The sequence below is a fragment of the Benincasa hispida genome, chromosome 1 (assembly GCF_009727055.1).
Source record: "Benincasa hispida cultivar B227 chromosome 1, ASM972705v1, whole genome shotgun sequence".
In the NCBI taxonomy this organism is placed as follows: domain Eukaryota; kingdom Viridiplantae; phylum Streptophyta; class Magnoliopsida; order Cucurbitales; family Cucurbitaceae; genus Benincasa; species Benincasa hispida.
The window spans coordinates 79,051,498-79,071,502 of record NC_052349.1 but is presented as its reverse complement, the minus strand read 5'-3'; the positions used below and the strand labels follow the sequence as shown (position 1 = coordinate 79,071,502).

At 36.8% G+C, this 20,005-nt stretch overlaps 1 protein-coding gene across 1 annotated transcript; it reads left to right on the top strand.

Annotated features, from left to right (window-relative positions):
- The first annotated feature begins 1,010 nt into the window (after window positions 1–1,010).
- Window positions 1,011–4,043, top strand: LOC120070789 (ribokinase). Its single transcript, XM_039022676.1, has 4 exons — window positions 1,011–1,858; window positions 2,895–3,080; window positions 3,332–3,527; window positions 3,730–4,043. The coding sequence occupies exons 1-4, from the start codon at window positions 1,220–1,222 to the stop codon at window positions 3,819–3,821; spliced, it is 1,113 nt and encodes a 370-aa protein (XP_038878604.1). The 5' UTR covers window positions 1,011–1,219; the 3' UTR covers window positions 3,822–4,043.
- Window positions 4,044–20,005: the final 15,962 nt, after the last annotated feature.

The following is a 20,005-nucleotide window of genomic DNA, read 5'->3' as shown; positions in this document are numbered from 1 at the left end:
TTTTAAGTTTTGAAATTTTAGCTTATAAATGCTATTCAGCCTAGGTGAGTATTTTTTTTTCTTTTTTGTCTGCTACTTTATAGAAATGTTCTAAAATATATAACCTATAATTTAGAAACTCAAAAAAGGAATTTTTAAAGTTAAAAAGACCATATTTATTTTAGGAAACATAATCCATGAATGGTAATATATAAGTGAGTTCTATTTAATTATGTTTGTTGTTGTTTATCAATATTTTATAATCGTAATGAATGTGGGGCCCACAACCAAATCGATAATAAACAAACCCAACCTGATTGAGGAGCGAAGGATGATCGATCCGATTTCGTTTGGAAATTACATGCGACCCAATAACCGATACCGTTACCATTATAGATACGGTTATTATTACACTATGAGAATTATGAATCTATCACAAACTGTTACCATTACCGTTACCGTTTGACCCTAAACGATAGTGATAAAAAATTAGATTATGTTTACAAAATGCCTAAATAATCGTGATCAAAATCAATCTAATAATATCCTTAAACTTAAAAACAAGAAAGTTCATAACCATATTTTAAAATTTCAAAAATTTTATTAGTACCTTTCAAAGTTTAGAAGTACACTTATTATTAAAATATTTAGACGAAAATTGTTAATACTTTATTTAAAAATATATCCATTGGTTTTCGAACTAGTCTATTTGTTGTGATTAGTTAAAAGATTCTTTGTTTTTTTGTATTTGATGAATTTTGAGAAAAAATTTTCTAGTATAATAGAGGTAGAGGATTTTAACCATAGATATATTATTTGCAATGCATATGTATTGCTAGTTGAGTTATGCTCGTTTTGAATAAATGTATTTTTTTTTTTGCTCTTTCTATTTTTTTTTTTCCAAACAATTACAAATTTGGTTTCAATAGATTTGTTTACACAAACACACAATTTTCTTTTTGTCCATAAATTTGAGGGCAAAAAGCCTCAAAATTTACTTTAGAACAAACTTAAAAAATTAAAATGGAACTCAGGTTGGGAGTGTGATACAAAGCTATTGAACCAAGAAATAACAATAAGAAACCATGTGTCTCGAAGAAAAAAAGAGAGAAAAAACGATGAACAAACGCCAAAACTGAGCTGTAGCATCGGAACCGGAGATTTGAGCGACTAAGGGAAAAGGGCGTCAAATTTGATCTCTTCTCAATTTCAACTTCACTCCTTCTTCTCCGACGAAATCATGAAGGCAATTTCACGTTCTCCATTGCCGGAAAACTTCCTCAGACTACCAATGAAGTCCACCAAAATCCCTTCCCCACGTCTTCAATTCACAAATCCGCAAAACCCAACAATTTCTAGACCCCCAGTTCCGCGTTTCTCCATCGATTCATCCAAATCCCCAACCCCAGTGACCCCCGCCGGGCCACCGCCGTTGGTCGTCGTCGGCTCGGCCAATGCTGACATCTACGTGGAAATCGACCGGCTGCCGGAGGAGGGAGAGACTATCTCCGCCAGGAGTGGCCAGACTCTGGCCGGCGGCAAGGGGGCCAATCAGGCCTGCTGCGGTGGCAAGCTCGAGTACCCAACTTACTTTGTGGGGCAGGTTGGTAAGGATGCTCATGGGAAGTTGATCACGGCGGCGCTTGAGGACGGTGGCGTCCGGCTTGATCATTTAACTACCGTGGCGGCAGCGCCGACGGGGCACGCGGTGGTGATGCTGCAGTCTGGTGGGCAGAATTCTATCATCATTGTTGGTGGTGCTAATATGAATTGTTGGCCTGACGCGTTGTCTGACAGTGATTTGGAGGTTATAAGAAATGCTGGGATCGTTCTGCTTCAGAGGGAGATTCCTGATTCAGTCAATATCCAAGTTGCAAAGGTCAGGTATTGGATTGAATATTGTTTTTCTTTCTGCGTTAACTTGTTAATTCTACAGTTACATTATCTTATGATTAACTATTGGTCTGATTCTGCATTACTCTAATAGTTGAGAATGTTGTGTTAGAGCAAAATCAGTTAGTTTTGAAGTCAAGTACATTGACAGTTGTAAGAATTTGATTTTTTATAAGTTTTTGATTCTCTGGTAACTGAAAGCTTAAGACCACCTGTGATTAAAACGATTTCAAAGTGTTTATAGAAGTGGGTTTAAACTGTCCAGGATTTAGAATAGAGGGTCAAAGAGACATTAGTCTTGAACTTATCTGAAGTATCTATCTTCTTTATTTAGAGCTGTTAAAGTTCAACTTTAATGATATAAAACTAGCTTAACAAAGGTTTTTTGCTTCATGATCTGTGAATAATTTATCTTGTCATTCAGAATTCTCACACTTAACTACTTTGTTTATTTAAAACTTAAAGGTGAACTTTACTGATAGTTCTAAATTTGAGCCAATTCTGTCACATTCATAAAAAATGAGAAGGGCATATCCATTGAAAAATATTAAGTTTCAATTGACAACAATTGCATCCATTCCCTTGAGTCCTTGGAATTTTGATCGTTATTGATGTTTTCGTCAATGTAAAGTAAGGTGTAAGGGTCTTAGTTGGGCCTTGGGGAAAAAAAAAAAAAAACAGGTCTCCCTCTGCATGATTTTGACCTCCTGCTCCCTGTACTATTATTATTGGTATTATTATTATTATTTTCCCGTTGTTGCATGCCCAAGAACAATTTGTCTGTTTTAGGATCAAAATTCCATGGTTGCAGTTGGAGCTATTCTAATGCAAAAAATTCTCAGTCTTTTGCTTAAAATAATGTTTCATATTATCTTACTTCAAGCAGTGGAAATAACAAAAGATGTGCTCCAAGTCCTTGGGCCTCGCCATATTAGCTCAAACTTTTGAATTATTTCATTCATCAATAAAATTGTTTCTTATCTATAAAAAAAAATTGATCTGACTAGAAATAATGGCTGCAGGCTGCCAGGAGTGCTGGAGTTCCAGTTATTTTGGATGCTGGAGGAGTCGACGCTCCTATCCCACAAGAACTGCTTGACCATGTTGATATTTTTAGTCCAAATGAAAGCGAGCTAAGTCGCCTGACAGGATGCCCAACTGAAAGTTTTGAACAAATTGGACAAGCTGTAGAAAAATGCTATAAAATGGTGAGTCACCCATACATTGGAGAAAGCTTTCCTTGATATCATTGTTTTTGTCTCAGATGAATTCTCTCTATTTTAAATTTAAATTTGTTTTTCTAGTCTTAACGAATTGCTGGTAATTTATAATATCATGGACTTAGTGTTTAGGCTGTTTTTCATGGATTTGATCTATGGAATTAATCCATCGTCAGAGATCATGATCAGATCTCAAGTGTATTTTCCATCTCTTAACTTTGCTAAATGCTTGATTTCAGGGTGTCAAGCAAGTTCTTGTAAAACTTGGGGCCAAAGGATCTGCCTTTTTTAAACAAGGGGAAAAACCAATCAGGCAACCCATTATATCAGCCGCAAAAGTACTTGATACTACTGGAGCTGGCGATACTTTCACCGCATCTTTTGCTGTGGCACTCGTTGAAGGAAAGTCGAAGGAGGAATGCCTGAAATTTGCTGGTACGCCTTCTACACATTCTCTATCTTATAACATCATCACTATTGGTGGGTGGGGATAAGGAATCAGTGTCTTACATTATGATACTCTTGATCCAATAAAATTAGACTGTATCGGTAGATGACAAGCAGCATGCTGTTTATCGGCTTAGAAATGAAGTTTGTTTCATGTCAATTGATTGATATTTCTTCTTACTTTGAACAGCTGCTGCAGCTTCACTTTGTGTTCAAGTGAAGGGAGCCATTCCCAGCATGCCTGATAGGGAATCAGTGCTGAATCTCCTTGAGTCTGTTTGAGGGTATATTTTTTATTTTTAATGGACATGTAACTTTATTATCGTGAATAAATAATCTACAAAGCTTTTTCAACTTTTGCGTTATTTGATAAGAGTATGTTCTTGGCCAGACCAATTGATCCTTCAGCTTTTTCTAATTCTTTTTTCCTTTGGGGGCTTTGCACATCTGTTAAGGAAGCAGCAAGATGTAAAAACTACACAAATGAAAATTTCTTATTGTTCACTTTCACCAACATTCATCAACCAGATATCCTTCTTGCGACTCCAAAAGTTTAGGAGGCATTTTGGCATATGGATGAGAATTTTGTATTTCAGATTAAAAATCAAGTCTATGTTTGATACATGAGTTCCTTTATTCTATCTGATGAAAATAATAATAGAGAAAAAACACAAAATTTACGTGGAAACCCTAGACCAGGGAGAAAAACCACGATACAGATCTTTTCTATTATTATTATAAACTAATACATTGAATACATGAGAACAGGGTGAATAAATAGACTTGTAGAGAACCCTAGGGTTAGAGACAATTACAAAAATACTCCTAGGGTAAAAACCCTATTTTCAACACTCCCCCTCAAGTTGGTGCATAAAAGTTGATAAGACCCAACATGCTGAGACAATGGTCAAAATTTGGTCTAAGCAGCCCTTTGGTGAGAACATCTGCCACTTGTTGATTAGACGGAATATAGGGAATACAAATGCTCTCGTTATCCAGTCTTTCTTTAATGAAGTGTCGGTCGATCTCTACATGTTTGGTTCTGTCATGCTGAATTGGGTTGTTCGCAATGTTTATTGCAGCTTTATTATCACAGAACAACTTCATTGGAAGCTCCCTGTCTTGGTAAAGATCAGTCAACACCTTATTTAACCAGATTTCTTCACATATTCCCAAATTCATTGTCCTGTACTCAGCTTCAGCACTACTCCTCGCCACTACTCCCTGTTTCTTACTTCGCCAAGTGACAAGATTACCCCAGACAAAGGTACAATATCCAGAAGTTGACTTTCTATCAATAACAGAGCCTACCCAATCGGAATCTGTATAGGCTTCAATCGTTCTTTTCCCATATTTTTTAAACATTAAGCCCTTACCGGGGGTTCCCTTCAAATATTGAAGGATACGCTCAACTGCATTCATATGTTCCTTATACGGAGTTTGCATAAACTGGCTCACAACGCTTACTGCATATGAAATATCTGGTCTGGTATGGGATAGGTAGATCAGCTTTCCAACCAACCTCTAGTACTGTCTCTTATACACATCTAGATGTGTATAAGAGACAGATTGAAGGATACGCTCAACTGCATTCATATGTTCCTCATACGGAGCTTGCATAAACTGGCTCACAACGCTTACTGCATATGAAATGTCTGGTCTGGTATGGGATAGGTAGATCAGCTTTCCAACCAACCTCTGCTCACAGGAACCCCGTTGTTTGTAACACCAAGTTTTGCATTATACTCCACAGGTGTGTCAACAGGTTTACAGCCAATCATTCCTGTCTCTTTGAGTAAATCAAGTGTATATTTTCTTTGCGAGACTGAAATACCTTCTCTTGATCGAGCTACCTCCATTCCCAGGAAGTATCTCAGCTTACCAAGGTCTTTAATTTCAAATTCTTTGGCCATTCTCATTTTAAGCCTCATAATTTCACTCTCATCATCACCGGACAAAACAATATCATCAACATACACTATGAGAACAGCAACCTTCCCGGAATCAGATCGTTTCGTAAATAGTGTATAATCTGAGTGCCCTTGGTTGTACCCTTGTGCTTTAACAAATGTAGTAAACTTATCGAACCACGCCCTTGGGGATTGTTTTAGTCCATATAAGGATTTCTTCCGTCTGCAAACCTTGTGCTTGAACTGACTTTCAAATCCAGGATGCGGGCTCATATAGACCCCTTCTTCAAGTTCACCATTAAGGAACACATTTTTAACGTCAAATTGATACAGTGGCCAATCTTTGTTAACAACAATTGACAACAACACACGAATAGTATTGAGTTTAGCTACAGAAGAGAATGTTTCAGAATAATCAACTCCGTAAGTCTGGGTAAAACCTTTAGCAACAAGTCTGGCCTTATACCGATCAATCGTCCCATCTGATTTGTATTTTAAAGTGAAAACCCATTTGCAACCAACTGTCTTGTGTCCTTCTGGTAAAGGCACCTGTTCCCATGTGCCATTTTTCTCAAGCACCCTCATTTCTTCCATAACAACCGATTTCCATTCAGAGTTCTCCATGGCTTCATGGATATTGCTTGGAATTATTATGGTGTCCAAGCTAGTGCTTTAAACTCGGAAGAAAAGTTATTATACGTCAAGTAGCTGTGCATAGAGTACTTTGCACATGAGCGAGTACCTTTCCTTAGTGCTATCTGAAGGTCGAGAGAGGCATCACGATTTTCCACTTCTCTCGGTTTCTCAGCATGACTGGTCACCTGTAACTCGAGATTTTTAGTAATATCTTCCACTCCTTTGTCAACAACAGGAGTTTTATCTTCCATTTCTTTGTCAACAACAGGGCTTTTCCCTTTATTATTCTCTCTTTCAGTTGTTTCTTCATCTGTCACATATTCGGTATGGCCATTTCTACCTCCTTCATCCTTTTCGTCCCTGCACTTGTCAGTCTCCATACATATATCAACTTCATTAGTTTCAGGAATACACGTACCTGAACTAGATGCCGGTTCTGATTCCTGGACCGGAGCCGACGGATTAACAGGTGGCAATTCTTCCTTTCAACGATTCTTCCTATAGTAGGTTATCCAAGGAAGCTGGCTGGTAGGGAGAACAGGGCAGGCTCTTTCAGAACTAGTGGAAGGGATCAGAGTAGAATCCCCTAAGGGAATAGCATAGGTGGACCAACTAGGCTCTTCACTTGGACTCTCCCCCTGAAGATGACTAACGGGAAAGAAAGGTTGGTCTTCAACAAAGGTAATATCCATGGAGACAATATTTTCTAGAGGACGGATGATAGCATTTATATCCACGTTGATGAAGGGGATATCCAACAAAGACACATTTTTTAGCACGAAGGTGAAATTTTATGCGATTTGGACCATGAGAGTGGACAAAAGCGACACAGCTGAAGACACGGAGGGGTACATCGGAAATCAGACGATTTGTGCCAAGCATTGTATCTGAAATCTGTTGATGCAAAAAGGCCAACCGATGTCTCACATCATCGGAGTAATGAACCGAACTACAACCGGCTGGAAACTGAGTCGCCATGGTCGCTGGAGGGGCACTGGTAGCCGGTTGAGAGATCGTCGGTAGATGAGAAGGCCCCGGTCGGCTGCGCTGCTCAAGATGGTTGCCGAAAAATCTCTCATCCCTCTGGTCAAACGAACCGAGAACAGAATCGGAGAGATTTTGCTCTCCTTGCCGAACGGAATAACTCACCGGGCCTGTCGTGACTCCTTGGGTGTACACCGGAAAGGTGGGTTCGACAGAAGATGAAACCCTAGGCGGCGCTGCTTCATCGATCTGAAGGGTTCGCCGATCTGAGATTTTCAAGGGTTAGAAACCCTATAATCGGCGACCAAAAACTCAGATAGCCGAGGAGGAGCGATCAGAAGTTCGTTGGTCGCCTGCACGTCGGAAAGCCTCTGTTCGTCGACGTTCTTGGGCTGTTCCTGATCGACGACTGTGATCCTGTTGCAACCGGATGGTTTTCCTGAAGAATTGGTTGCCTGCAATCGGACAGTGGAGATTAAGTCTGGTAGGGCAGCTTGAAAACACTCCTTAACCATAACCCTAATAGCGGTTTGCATATCAAAAACTTGAAGATCCACCAGCGGAAGGCGATTGTGGATGGTTTTCTTTCCATAATAGCTAGGATTTCATCCCTTTACTTTGATACCATGATGAAAATAATAACAGAGAAAAAACACAAATTTATGTGCAACCCTAGACCAGGGAGAAAAACCATGGTACAGATCTTTTCTAATTATTATTATAAACTAATACACTGAATACATGAGAACAGGGTGAATAAATAGACTTGTAGAGAACCCTAGGGTTAGAAGCAATTACAAAAATACCCCTAGGGTAAAAACCCTATTTTCAACACTATCCAGTCTATTCATTGGTTTAAATACTATTTTAGTCTTGTAGTTTTAAAATTGATTTATCTGGTTTTCGAACTTTTATAATGTTTATTTCAAATTTTTAACATAAATTTTAGAAGAAAAACGAGCTAAAAATGAAAATTAAAGGACCAAATTGATTACTTTCATAGAGTACAAGGATCTATTGATATTTGAAAGGGGCTAAATTGAATCAAATGTAAAAAGCGAACCAAACTAAAATTACAAGAACTAAAATAGTATTTAAACTTTGTCAATTTTCCAAACTATAATTTCGACCTAGTAAAACTCATGATTGATACTACATATTGATTTTTATGGATTAACTTGGACTCACGAGTTAATGTTGATTTGATTGTATAGTATAGATTTTAAATTCATTCTTATCATCGTTAGAACACAGATTTAAAGAAACTGTCGTAACTTTATTAAAATCAAATCCAAACATACTCAAATATTTGTTTGTCGTTTTTATTTTTAATAATCATATTTTATTTATAATGAATTCTTTTTGTTATCAAATAGTCCAATAGTAAGCATTTTTAAGGGGATTTTAGGGTTATTTTTTTTTATCTAGCGAATCAAACATTTAATCTTATATTAAGGATTTAAGTAGTTGAACTATGTTGGTTTTGGCTGTAAATCACTCTAATTAAGGATAAACATTACGACATGATTATGTTTGTATGATAAATTCTATCGGATTGCTCCAAGCTATTGTTATCCTTTGTTTTAAAATGATCTGGTTGAATAAAAGTGAAATGAGAGGCATCCTAAGTGAATTGAATACCTGTTTTAGACTGAGTATTGAAGTCATGGATGCCTTCTAATTGCTTCTATTCTATTATAATTCATAAAGAATATGAATAAGCATACGCGTAAATGCAGTTTCTCCAGGAGCTACGAAGAATAGTGTTTATGTTAGTGTGAAGCTTCAAAAGCGAGTAGATTAAGCTATTTTGCAGTAATGAAAAGAATATCTAGATGTTTTCAAAGTAGCAACAAGCAGTCAATGACTAACAAAAGTAGTGGGAGGTAGCCAATGGCTGACATTCTCAATACAAGATTATAAAGGGCCAAGAAACCTTTCATTCTACCTCCAAGCTGTAAAATTAGTCAACTTCACTTGTTGCCATCTGACTCAATAGTGAATTCTCTAACACTGGATATTCACGAGTTATTTCTTGGACCAAATACATGGCATGAAAAACTATATTTGAAGTTACAGGTAAAGATAAAAGATGCAGAAAACTTTAACGCACTCTCTAAGAAAGTCTTCAAGAATTCTACCGATACTTTAACGTTATCCCAATCTTCGATAGTAGGAAGGTCTGGTTAGGCCTCCATTTTTTCTCATCTTTGGATAGCAGTTTATTTTTTTTCATTCTTTTAAGTTTCTATTGTTTTATAATAAACCATCTTTTAAAATTTATAATGATCTATCGTGAAAATATACTTTGATTGAAATCCTAACTTAATATTTTTCATGTTATTAAAGCAATCTTGCTCTAAAACTATTCATTTCTGTTCTCAACACTATTTAACCCATCATGGTTGAAATCACAAAAAATTGAAGAAACACACCAGACACAAACCAACATATCTATTGCCAACAATGTGTTCAATGGAAATAACTTCTTAACATGGAAGAGAGTAATGGAAATTGCTTTGGCAGCCAAGAACAAATTCGATTTTGGCAATGGTTAAAAGGAAAAACCTGTTGAACATGCTGCAGATTTTGATTCATGACAAAAGCAAGATTGCGTGGTCATGGCCTGACTCTAAAGTTCCATTTCAAAGGACATATGAGACGACTTTCTCTACACCAACAACTCAAATGAATTATGAAAAGAGCTTGAGGAGAGATATGGTGAGGATAAAGGGCCTGGCGAGGATAAAGGGCTTGCAAGTTCTAGATCCAACAAGAAATCAACTCTATGAGACAAGGTGATTAAACTATGGTCACCTATTACACAAGAATCTCTAGCGCCTATACTTTACTGTTCTTGCAGTTGTGGTATAACAAAGGAACGTGCTGCTATGAAAAACTTGAACAAAGTGATTCAATTCTTAATGGAATTGAATGCTTCTTTTGACGGAATCAGAGGACAGAACTTTCTAAGGATTTGTTGTTAACAAACAACAAAGCCTATGCCATGGTCTTGTGAGGAAATTAGTATAATAAAACCCTAAAAATATTAGATTACTTTAGTGGAATGAAATTGGTATATGTGATATATCAAGCTTTAGCTCTCACGTCCTTAAGAGTTCACACTGTAAGATCCATGCTCGGCTTCGTGTCTCCCTGGGCGTGACCTCTCTTTGAAAAGTGTTTGCGTGAATTAATAACAAGGTGAATAGGGAAAGTGTTCGTAGTAAGTGGGAGAGGGATGCATGTCAACATATCCTATGGTTTCCTCCATTAGGTTGCACCGTGAGATTCCTATGGTCTGCCTGTGTGTTTTCCTAGAGTGACCATCCCTTCGGAGATCCTGATCATAAGAGTCGGAACAATGCAAACTCCAACAATGGATAGGGTTTCTTAGGTTAATCTTCAACAGTTATTTTTCCTTTCGGTAGAATATTGAAGCATACCTCTGGAATTCGAAAATGGAAGGGTCACACTTACAGGACGAATTAAGCTAGTTAAAAAATCCTCGATCGAAAATAACGGTAGCTAAAAACTATAGGAATAAAAGTTATTCTGGTATTAGTGATTTACTGAGATTGTCTTAATTCAGGGGAGGAGTGGCTGATCACCCTTTGGTAGTTGTTGCTTTAATCCTTTGAAGTATCGTTGCAGAAACTAAAATCAATAGTTTAATTAGGGTTCGATGATTACATGTATTTTTTCTAAATTGATTAGATAATTATGTAATGGGTTAAGAAAAATATAACTAATATGGTTAATTGATTGTCATTTGTTTCAACATGTCTTCCACAATCATTTCTTTGCTTAAAAATGAAAAATTAACCAGTGAAAACTATACGACATGGAAATCTAACCTAAATACGATTTTGATTGTTGATGATTTTCGGTTCGTCTTGACGGAGGAATTTCTTTCAGTTCCCGCTCACAATGCATCCCAAGCATTGAATGATGCATATGACCGTTGGACGAAAGCCAATGACAAGACCCGAGTCTACGTCTTGACAAGTCTATCTGACGTTCTTACCAAGAAGCATGAGGCCATGATGCCTATGCGTCAGATTATGGAGTCCTTCCAACAGATGTTTGGACAACTATCTATTCAGATCCGACACGAAGCCCTCAAGTACATTTCAATGCACGCATGAAAGAAGGCCAGTTAGTGAGAGAACATGTTCTTGACCTGATGGTCTAGTTAAATGTTGTCGAAATGAACAAAGTGATCATCGACGAGCAGAGTTAGGTGTCCTTTATTTTAGAATCTCTTTCAAAGAGTTTTCTTCAATTTCGCAGCAATGTGGTTATGAATAAAATACAGTACATTATGACTACTCTTCTTAATGAGTTACAAACTTATGAGTCCCTTATAAAATGTAAGGGACCAGTAGAAGGAGAGACAAATGTGCCCATTCCAAAAAGTTCTATAAGGGTTCATCCTTAGGAATTAAGTCTATCTCTTCATCCTTTGTTTCTAAGAAGATCCAGAAAAAAAAAAAAAAAAAAAAAAAGAGGGAAGGGGAAGACTCTCGCTACTGGGAAGGGCAAGAGTAAGGGCAAGGGCAATGCTTCATTTTCAATATGGATGGTCACTGGAAACGCAATTGTCCCAAGTACCTTGCCGAGAAGAAGAAAGAGAAGGAAGATGATAGCTCGTAGAAATACAAGCTATTGTAGCCTTTTACTTAGAATTATGAGGGCTAATAAGCAGAATATGCGTTGATAATACTAAGAATTTATGTGAAAAGTGAGCTTGCATCAATTAGCACAAAAAATTCTTACTAACCCTATACCATGCGTTATTCCGAGTCAAAATGTCAATTTTTGTAGATATTACAGGAATTGATCACATGCATCGGTCCCAAACTACCGTAAGGTTGACCGCATGAGTTGATTGTCATAAAGATTAGTTCGCCGTATGGAATGTTGCGTCCACAGAGTGATAATCGTGATAAAAGTCTGCTCGCAAGATAGATGGAATGTGTTGGCACCTCAAGAGAAACAAGCATGAATGCATACCTTGGGAGTATCAACAAGATAAGATGATGTTGACATTGCCCATACCACGAAAAAGGTAGCAGTGAGGCAGAACGCAATCATGAATGTTGTCGGCGTTTAAACTCTATAAATAGCACCTTGGACCTTCACTTCAAAGCATCCGAGCTTCTGCCTTAAGGCAGATGCTTGCGATCATAGATGAGAGCATGGGCGGAATTTTCTTTGAGGATTCTTCACCTGTATAACCCATTCCGAGTGACGACCGGAGTTTTCGCCAGAGATAGAGCTCGAGAGAAACTTCTCCATCATCCATCCATGACGCCACCAGTAGCCTTGACGCATTTCAGATGAAAAGCAAGAGATTGTTTTCATCTAGCCTTCCATTTCTCCTCTTGTCTCTGTATTGTATTATATTTTGGCTTAAGACATTAATACATTTTGTAATCAATGCATATCTTAATTCCTTCAACGTCATCTTCTTCATCTTCTTCATCTTTATCATTGTTTACCTTCATCATTTATTTACCAAAGGCGGTCGCATACTCAATCATGTAGCCTAGAGATAGGACGCATGTAACAACCCACCGAGAGGTGTGCGTTGTGCGAGTATAGTGAGTTAATCCTCTTCGCTTGGTTGAGGTTGTAGCAATGCTTGTCTATAGGCTGTTGCAATGTTTGTCTATGAGCTAATTAGCCACAACTAACCGCTTGAGAGGGTGGGTAGTGAAACACACTAAAGTAAAATATGCATTGTTTCTAGAGATAGGCACGATCTTATGTTTGACGCAACCATGCATTATAGAGATATAGACATGTGGCTGGTCACCGAGAGGTGCGATGCATTAGTGTGGCGAGTTGAGATTACTTAGTGACCTAACATAATGAACATTATTATGCATTAACGACTACTGCATCTCTATCAATTCTCATAGTTAAACTTCCATTGCTCAATCTGTTTAGTTAGGAGTAGGAGTAGTGCATAATCCTTTACTTTTATCTTTTTACTTTTATTCATTGCCTCAAGCACATTACTTCACAAACATTGAGTTACAAGTCCCTATGTTCGACCTTGGTTTACCTTGAGAAACTTGCGTTCTCGTTATACTTGGCAAGAAAGTGAGAAAACTTGTGGCAGGAACGTATGGTCATCGCATACATTCTTAAATGCATATTGTATAATTTCTAGTCCAACGCATGACCATCGACGTATGGAGATCAAGGCATAACATAAGTTGCATATTTATTTTTCTCTCCTTTTCCAACGCATCAGAAGATAAATATGATTTGCTAGTTCTGGAAACTTGTTTAGTGGAAAATAACCATGATGCCTGGATACTTGATTCAGAAGCCACAAATCACGTTTATTCTTCTTTATAGGGAACTAGTTTATTCCAATAGCTCGAGGAGGATGAAATGATGATCAAGGTTGGAACAGGAGACACCATTTTAGCTTGTGTAGTGGAAGCTGCTAAGTTGTTTTTTGGAAGTAGATTTCTGTTTTTAGAAAACTTATACATTGTTCCTAAAATGAGGAGGACCCTTGCTTATATTTCCTGTTTAATTGAACAATCGTACACTATTTCTTTTTCTTCTAGAAGCATTCATTATGAAAAATGATATGACTATCTGTTCAGTTAAACTAGAAGACAACTTATATGTGTTAAGACCAACCGAATCAAAAGAACTTTTAAATCATGAGATGTTTAAAACTGTGAATATTCAAATAAAAAGGCAAAAAATTTCTCCATGTAACAATGATACGTATCTTTGATATTTGAGATTAGGTCACATAAATCTCGATAGGATCGGGAGATTAGTAAAGAATTAATTTCTAAGCAAGTTAGAAGATGATTCGTTATCTCCATGTGAATCTTGTCTTGAAGGAAAAGTGACTAAAAGATCTTTTTGTGGAAAATGTTATAGAGCCAAAGAGCACTTAGAGCTCATACATTTGGATCTTTGTGGTCCAATGAATGTAAAGGCTAGAGGAGGGTATGAATACTTCATTTTTATAGATGATTATTCGAGGTATGGTTACTTTACCTAATGAAACATAAATCTGAAGCCTTTGAAAAGTTCAAAGAGTATAAGACTAAAGTTGAAAACCTATTAGTAAAATAATTAAAACACTTCAATTTGATCGGGGAGGAAAGTATATGGATTTAGAATTCCAAGACTATATGATAGGACATAGAATTCAATCCCAACTTTCAGCACCTGGTACACATCAGCAAAATGGTGTATCAGAGAGAGAAATAAAACCTTATTAGATATGGTTCGTTCTATGATGAGCTATGCTCAATTGCCTAACTTATTTTGAGGGTATGCAGTAGAGATTGCAGTTCACATCTTGAACAATGCTCCCTCAAAGAGTGTTTTTGAAATACCTTTTGAGTTATGGAGGGAGCGTAAATCAAATTTACTTTACTTCAGAATCTGGGCTTTCTTGCACATGTGTTAGTGACAAATCCTAAGAAATTGGAACTTTGTTCAAGATTATGCCAATTTTTTGGTTATCCTAAGGAAATGAGAGGTGGTCTGTTCTATGACCCTCAAGAAAATAAAGTGTTTATACCGAAAAGCGCTACATTTTTAGAGGAAAACCACACGAGAGATCATAAACCACGTAGGAAAAAAGTATTAAGTGAAGTTACTGAAGCATCAACAAGGGTTGTTAATGCAGGTGGTCCTTCATCAAGAGTTAATGAAGAAGCCATCACTTCAGGTCAGTCACGTCCTTTTCAATCGTTAAAAGTGTCTCGACGCAGTGGGAGGATTGTGATACATTCTAATCGTTATTGGGTTTAACTAAAACTTAGATTTTCATACCAAGTGATAGTGTTGAGGATCCATTGTCTTATAAACAGGCAATGAATGACGTAGACAAGGACCAATAGGTCAAAGCCATGGAACTTAAAATGGAGTCTATGTACTCCAATTCAATATGGGATCTTGTAGATCCATCTAAAGGGGTCAAACCCATAGGGTGTAAGTGGATCTATACAAAAACTAGAGATGTAGCTGGAAAGGTACAAACCTTTAAAGTTAGACTTGTAGCAGAGGGTTATACTCAGAGGGAAAGGATTGACTACGAGGAAACTTTTACCTTTGTTGCTATGCCTAAGTCTATAAGGATTCTCTTGTCTATAGTCACATATTATGACTATGAGATATGACAAATGGATGTCAAAACTGTTTTTTTGAATGGAAATCTTGAAGAGAATATCTTTGTGTCTTAGCCCGAGGTGTTCATAGCCCAAGGTCAAGAGAAATTTTTTTGCAAACTAGATCGATCCATTTATGGGTTAAAATAGGCATCCAGATCTTGAAACATTAGATTTGATATAATGATCAAATATTTTGGTTTTGATCAAAACATTTATGAACCTTATTGTTGGGGTGATGCCCTAAACTCTCGATTTATATCTAGTAGAGGAGAAAAGGACTATAGTTAAAATGTTACATATGATATGATATTAAAACTATAGGTTATAAATATACTATGATAAGTTAGTTATTATTATTTATTTTATAATTAAACAATTATGAGATAATTGTTGGTGGTTTTCTCCATAACCGTGCATGAAAGTGGGAGGTTGCATTCAGTTTTCATAACTAAAAGGATAAAATGAAAATAGTTTTCATTTTGCAAAATGATCAGATAATTGCTTCAAAAATTGTACATTGTCTATCGTTTAGCTAGCAAGAGCCTACACGACAGCTCAAGCTTTCCTAAACGATTGTGTACACGCATAGTTTCCTAAACGATCGTGTAGCTTTTATTAAGCGATCGCGCGCGAGAGCAGGATTACCTAAACGATCAACCTGATTTACTAAACAATCGTATACCTTTTACTAAACGATCAAGCACCACTTTATACGATAGACTCAAACCTCTTCCACTTGCTTGGTCGTTGTGGGCGATCGTTCTTTCCTTCTTCCCTTTACCAAATCCAACAGAGCCCACACCTTTTGGATTCTCACTCTGAGAATACCAAGGTCATTGAGTGGTGGTGTCCTAGTTATTGCTTCTTCAAGGAGAAGTCCGTTCGTTTGCTGAACAACAACGAGATTTGGTAGACAATTGGCTTGGCGTTGCAGCGACAATGAGAGGTGCTATTTTGACGAGAGCGAAAGAAAGACAGAAGAAGTATTCTTCAAAGGTGAGTCTATCGGTCCTTTGCATTTATTTGTTTAAAGCATGTTGTAATTTGATAGTAGATGCATAACTTGTATGTATGTTTGTGATTACTGTATTTCTATCATAATGAATTTGGAACGATCTTTCTTCCGCTCATAGGTACTCTTTGATAAGAGTTTCTTCACTTGTATCTACAAGAAAATCATCAACGATAAAGTAGATTTCTTAGTACTGTATATTGGCGATATCCTACTCATTGGAAATGATGTAGGGTACCTTACTGACATTAAGGAATGACTAGCAGTCTAATTCCAAATGAAATATTTGGGAGAGGCGTAGTATGTACTTGGGACCCAAATCATTAAGGGTCGCAAAAATATTATATTGGCTCTCGACTTATATTGACAAAATGTTGACTCGATATTCGATGCAGAACTCTAAGAAGGGTTTATTGCCTTTCAAGCACTGAGTTCACTTGTCTAAGGAACAGTGTCCTAAGACACCTCAAGAAGTTGAGGATATGAGACGTATTCTCTATGCCTCAGCTGTGGGCAGCTTAATGTATGTTATGCTCTACACTAGGCCATATATTTGTTATGCAGTGAGAATAGTCAGTAGGTACTAGTCTAATCCAGGGTTAGATCACTGGACTGCGGTTAAGAACATTATTAAATATCTTAGAAGAATGAGGGACTACAAGCTGGTGTATGGAGCTAAGGATTTGATCTTGACAAGATACACCGACTCTGATTTCCAAACTGACAAGGATTTTAGGAAATCCATGTCAGGATCAATGTTTACCTTGAATGGGGGAACTATATTATGGCATAACATCAAGCAAGAATAGATTGCAGATTCTACTATGGAAGCTAAGTATGTAGTTGCTTGTGAAGCAACAAAGAAAGTAGTTTGGCTCAGGAAGTTTCTAAGCGATTTGGAAGTGGTTCCAAATACAGACTTTCTCATCACCTTATACTATGACATTAGTGGGGCAGTAGCCAACTCTAAAGAATAGCAGTCACAAACGAGGAAAGCATATTGACAGGACGTATCACCTGATATCGGAGATTGTGCAACGAGGAGATGTGATTGTCACAAAGATTGCCTCAGAGCACAATATTGCTGGTCCATTTACGAAGACTCTCTCGACTAAAGTGTTCGAGGGTCATCTAGAGAATCTAGGTCTACGAGACATGTACATTGTATAATTTAGGGCATGTAGGAGATGTGTCATGGGTATATGGATGCCTTAGTTTATTGTATTTATTTACCATAATCCCGCTTTTTGGATTCTAACATCATGTACAATCCACTGACTAGAGTTTTAGTTCAAGTGAGTGTTTGTTGGGTTTTATGCCCTAAAACTTGTGGATAGTAAGTGTTATTAATTGACTGTCATCAAGAAAGAGTTATAGATGTTGATTCAATAATTGTGTTATTTTCTATTTTGTCTTAATAACCCTAAATCCAATAAACTAATATCCAAGGCTATCTTATGAGTCTTGAACTGTACGTGGAGACATATATGGATCAATGTTCAAGATATAGCCTAAAGAGTCTATAGTATAGGGATAAGGTTGGGTACCTTATCCTGGTAACACTATGAATACGACTCATTTTGTATTTGATACAAATGCAATGATTTAACTCATTCTTGTAGGTGACACGCGAGTGGGGGTATCATATGCAATGAGTTTGTATAAGACTGGACGCGAAATAATAGCTACTAATATAACACCATTGACTAGTTAGGTTTCTATTTCACTAGGATGACTTAGGTGTTGGGAATGTCCTAGAACTCGTAGTTTGTGTTAAACATTCTATTTTATCAATAATAATGACTTGTTGATTTGCATCTTATTATGAAAATCCAATAAACGCATCCTTGGCTATAGTCTAAATGTTGTAACTTTATGTAGAGACATAAATAAGATTAAGTTGACAGTATATAGCCTAAATAGTCTAATAAGTATATGGATGAAATTAGGTATCTCATCCTGGTAATACTATTGGATGCGGCCCACTCTATAGTTGTTACAAAAAGTTGTAAGTTGCTACAAACAACGTGATCCATAAATTGTTCATGTTGAGACATGTGAGTGGGGGCATCCTATGCAATGAGTTTTCATATAGACTGGACCACAAAAATAGTCACTTTTCTTTATAACGACCGTTTACTGTTAAAATTAACTATTTCATTTATCATATAACCTAGGTTAACTCGATCTTAATTCTGAGCTAGCTATGAACTCCTGTTTGTTCGGGATTATCCTTTGATCTGCAAAAGGTGAGAGTGGTCTAACAACACTGCTCAATAAGCTTACCATTTTGGGGATAAGACCAAATGAATAGCTGGGGACATAGCCTTGTAAGATGGAATTCACTCCTACCCTATTTAGGGTTAGCAGATAGGTTGTTCTCTTAAGTACTGATTTCAGATCTTGAATACTCGGGGCCCCGCCTTCTCATGATAGAGAAAGGATTTGATTCATAGAGATTATGACTCAGAATTGTTCATTAAAGGATCAGTAGGAACTTAAGGAACAAGATGTATTCACAGTGGTAAAACGGTATTTTTGACCTAGTTATGATTACGAACAACCTGTGAAGGATCGACTTACCGATTATGCTTATTAAGTGGACATAATATATATACAGTGAGAGGAGTTCAACTATGGGCTATAGTGGAGTGTCCTATTAGTTAATGAATGGGAGTTAGATTGGACTAATGAGTTTAGCCGATTAATCTCGAATCGTTGAAGCCCATGATCTGTAGGTCCGCGAGGTCCCCCTACTAGCTCGTAAATGGATAGGCTTTAAAGTAGCTTGAGAAATTAATTTGAAACATTCAAATTAAACGGAATAGGAAAATATATTTAAATATGATTTAAATATATGAAGATGATTATTGTGTAAAAATTAACTTAATATTTAATATTAAATTAATTATTATTTTAAATTAATTTATGAAATTAATTTTAGAAAATCATTTTTTAGTTTTATTAATCAAAATGGTTTTGAAATCATTTTGGGATTTTAAAAAGAAAAATGAAAATTGGTTTTTGCATGCTAAGCACAAATGGAAAATGTTGTATTTCCATTATCATCTTCATTATGCTCACATAAACCTCATCTTTTTCTCTCCATTAATACTCCAAGCATGAGCTGCAAGTCATGCAATTCACTTCTTTGCATGTTCATCTACAATAAATAAAGAAGTTTGGAGTCATTTGAGTAGAACTAATGCAGAAATTTTGAGAGAAAATCTATGTGAGAAGAAAGAATTCTTCCTTTTGGGCTGCTGTGTGTTCTTCACTGTTCTACATCAATTCAAGCTATTCTTGAGTCCCACAACTCTGTCTAAAGCTCCAAGAGGATAGTGGGGAAAACTTTGAGGTGGTTCACGGTGATCTTTTGTGAAGATTGCTGCTGTACAATCAAGATCTTGGAGAGTTCTTTAAAGGTATGATCTTAAAACCCTCTTTTCAGAAAACCATGCTTTAATTTCTATCAAAATTAGTGAATTTGAATGCCTATGGATCCTTGATACTTCCGCTGCATATTATTTAACTCTTTCTCTAGGCAACTTAGTATGAATCCTGAGTATATTATGAACTTCTGTTCACGAGAGATTGTCCTTTGATTTGTATGGGTGAGAGTTGTCTGTTCGCCGACTCAATAAACCTACCATTTTTGGGACAAGATCGAGTGGGGAACTAGGAACATAACAATACAAGATGGAATTCACTCTTTCCCATCTTCTAGGTAAGTAGATGAGTGTTTCCTTAAGTGGTGTCTCC

What these genes read in the sequence shown, in the direction of transcription:
- LOC120070789 (XM_039022676.1), top strand. Translation starts at nt 1,220, where the DNA reads ATGAAGGCAATTTCACGTTCTCCATTGCCGGAAAACTTCCTCAGACTA. An exon ending in TAGAAAAATGCTATAAAATG is followed by an intron (nt 3,081 to 3,331) that starts GTGAGTCACCCA and finishes GCTTGATTTCAG; the next exon opens with GGTGTCAAGCAAGTTCTTGT. An exon ending in GGAATGCCTGAAATTTGCTG is followed by an intron (nt 3,528 to 3,729) that starts GTACGCCTTCTA and finishes TACTTTGAACAG; the next exon opens with CTGCTGCAGCTTCACTTTGT.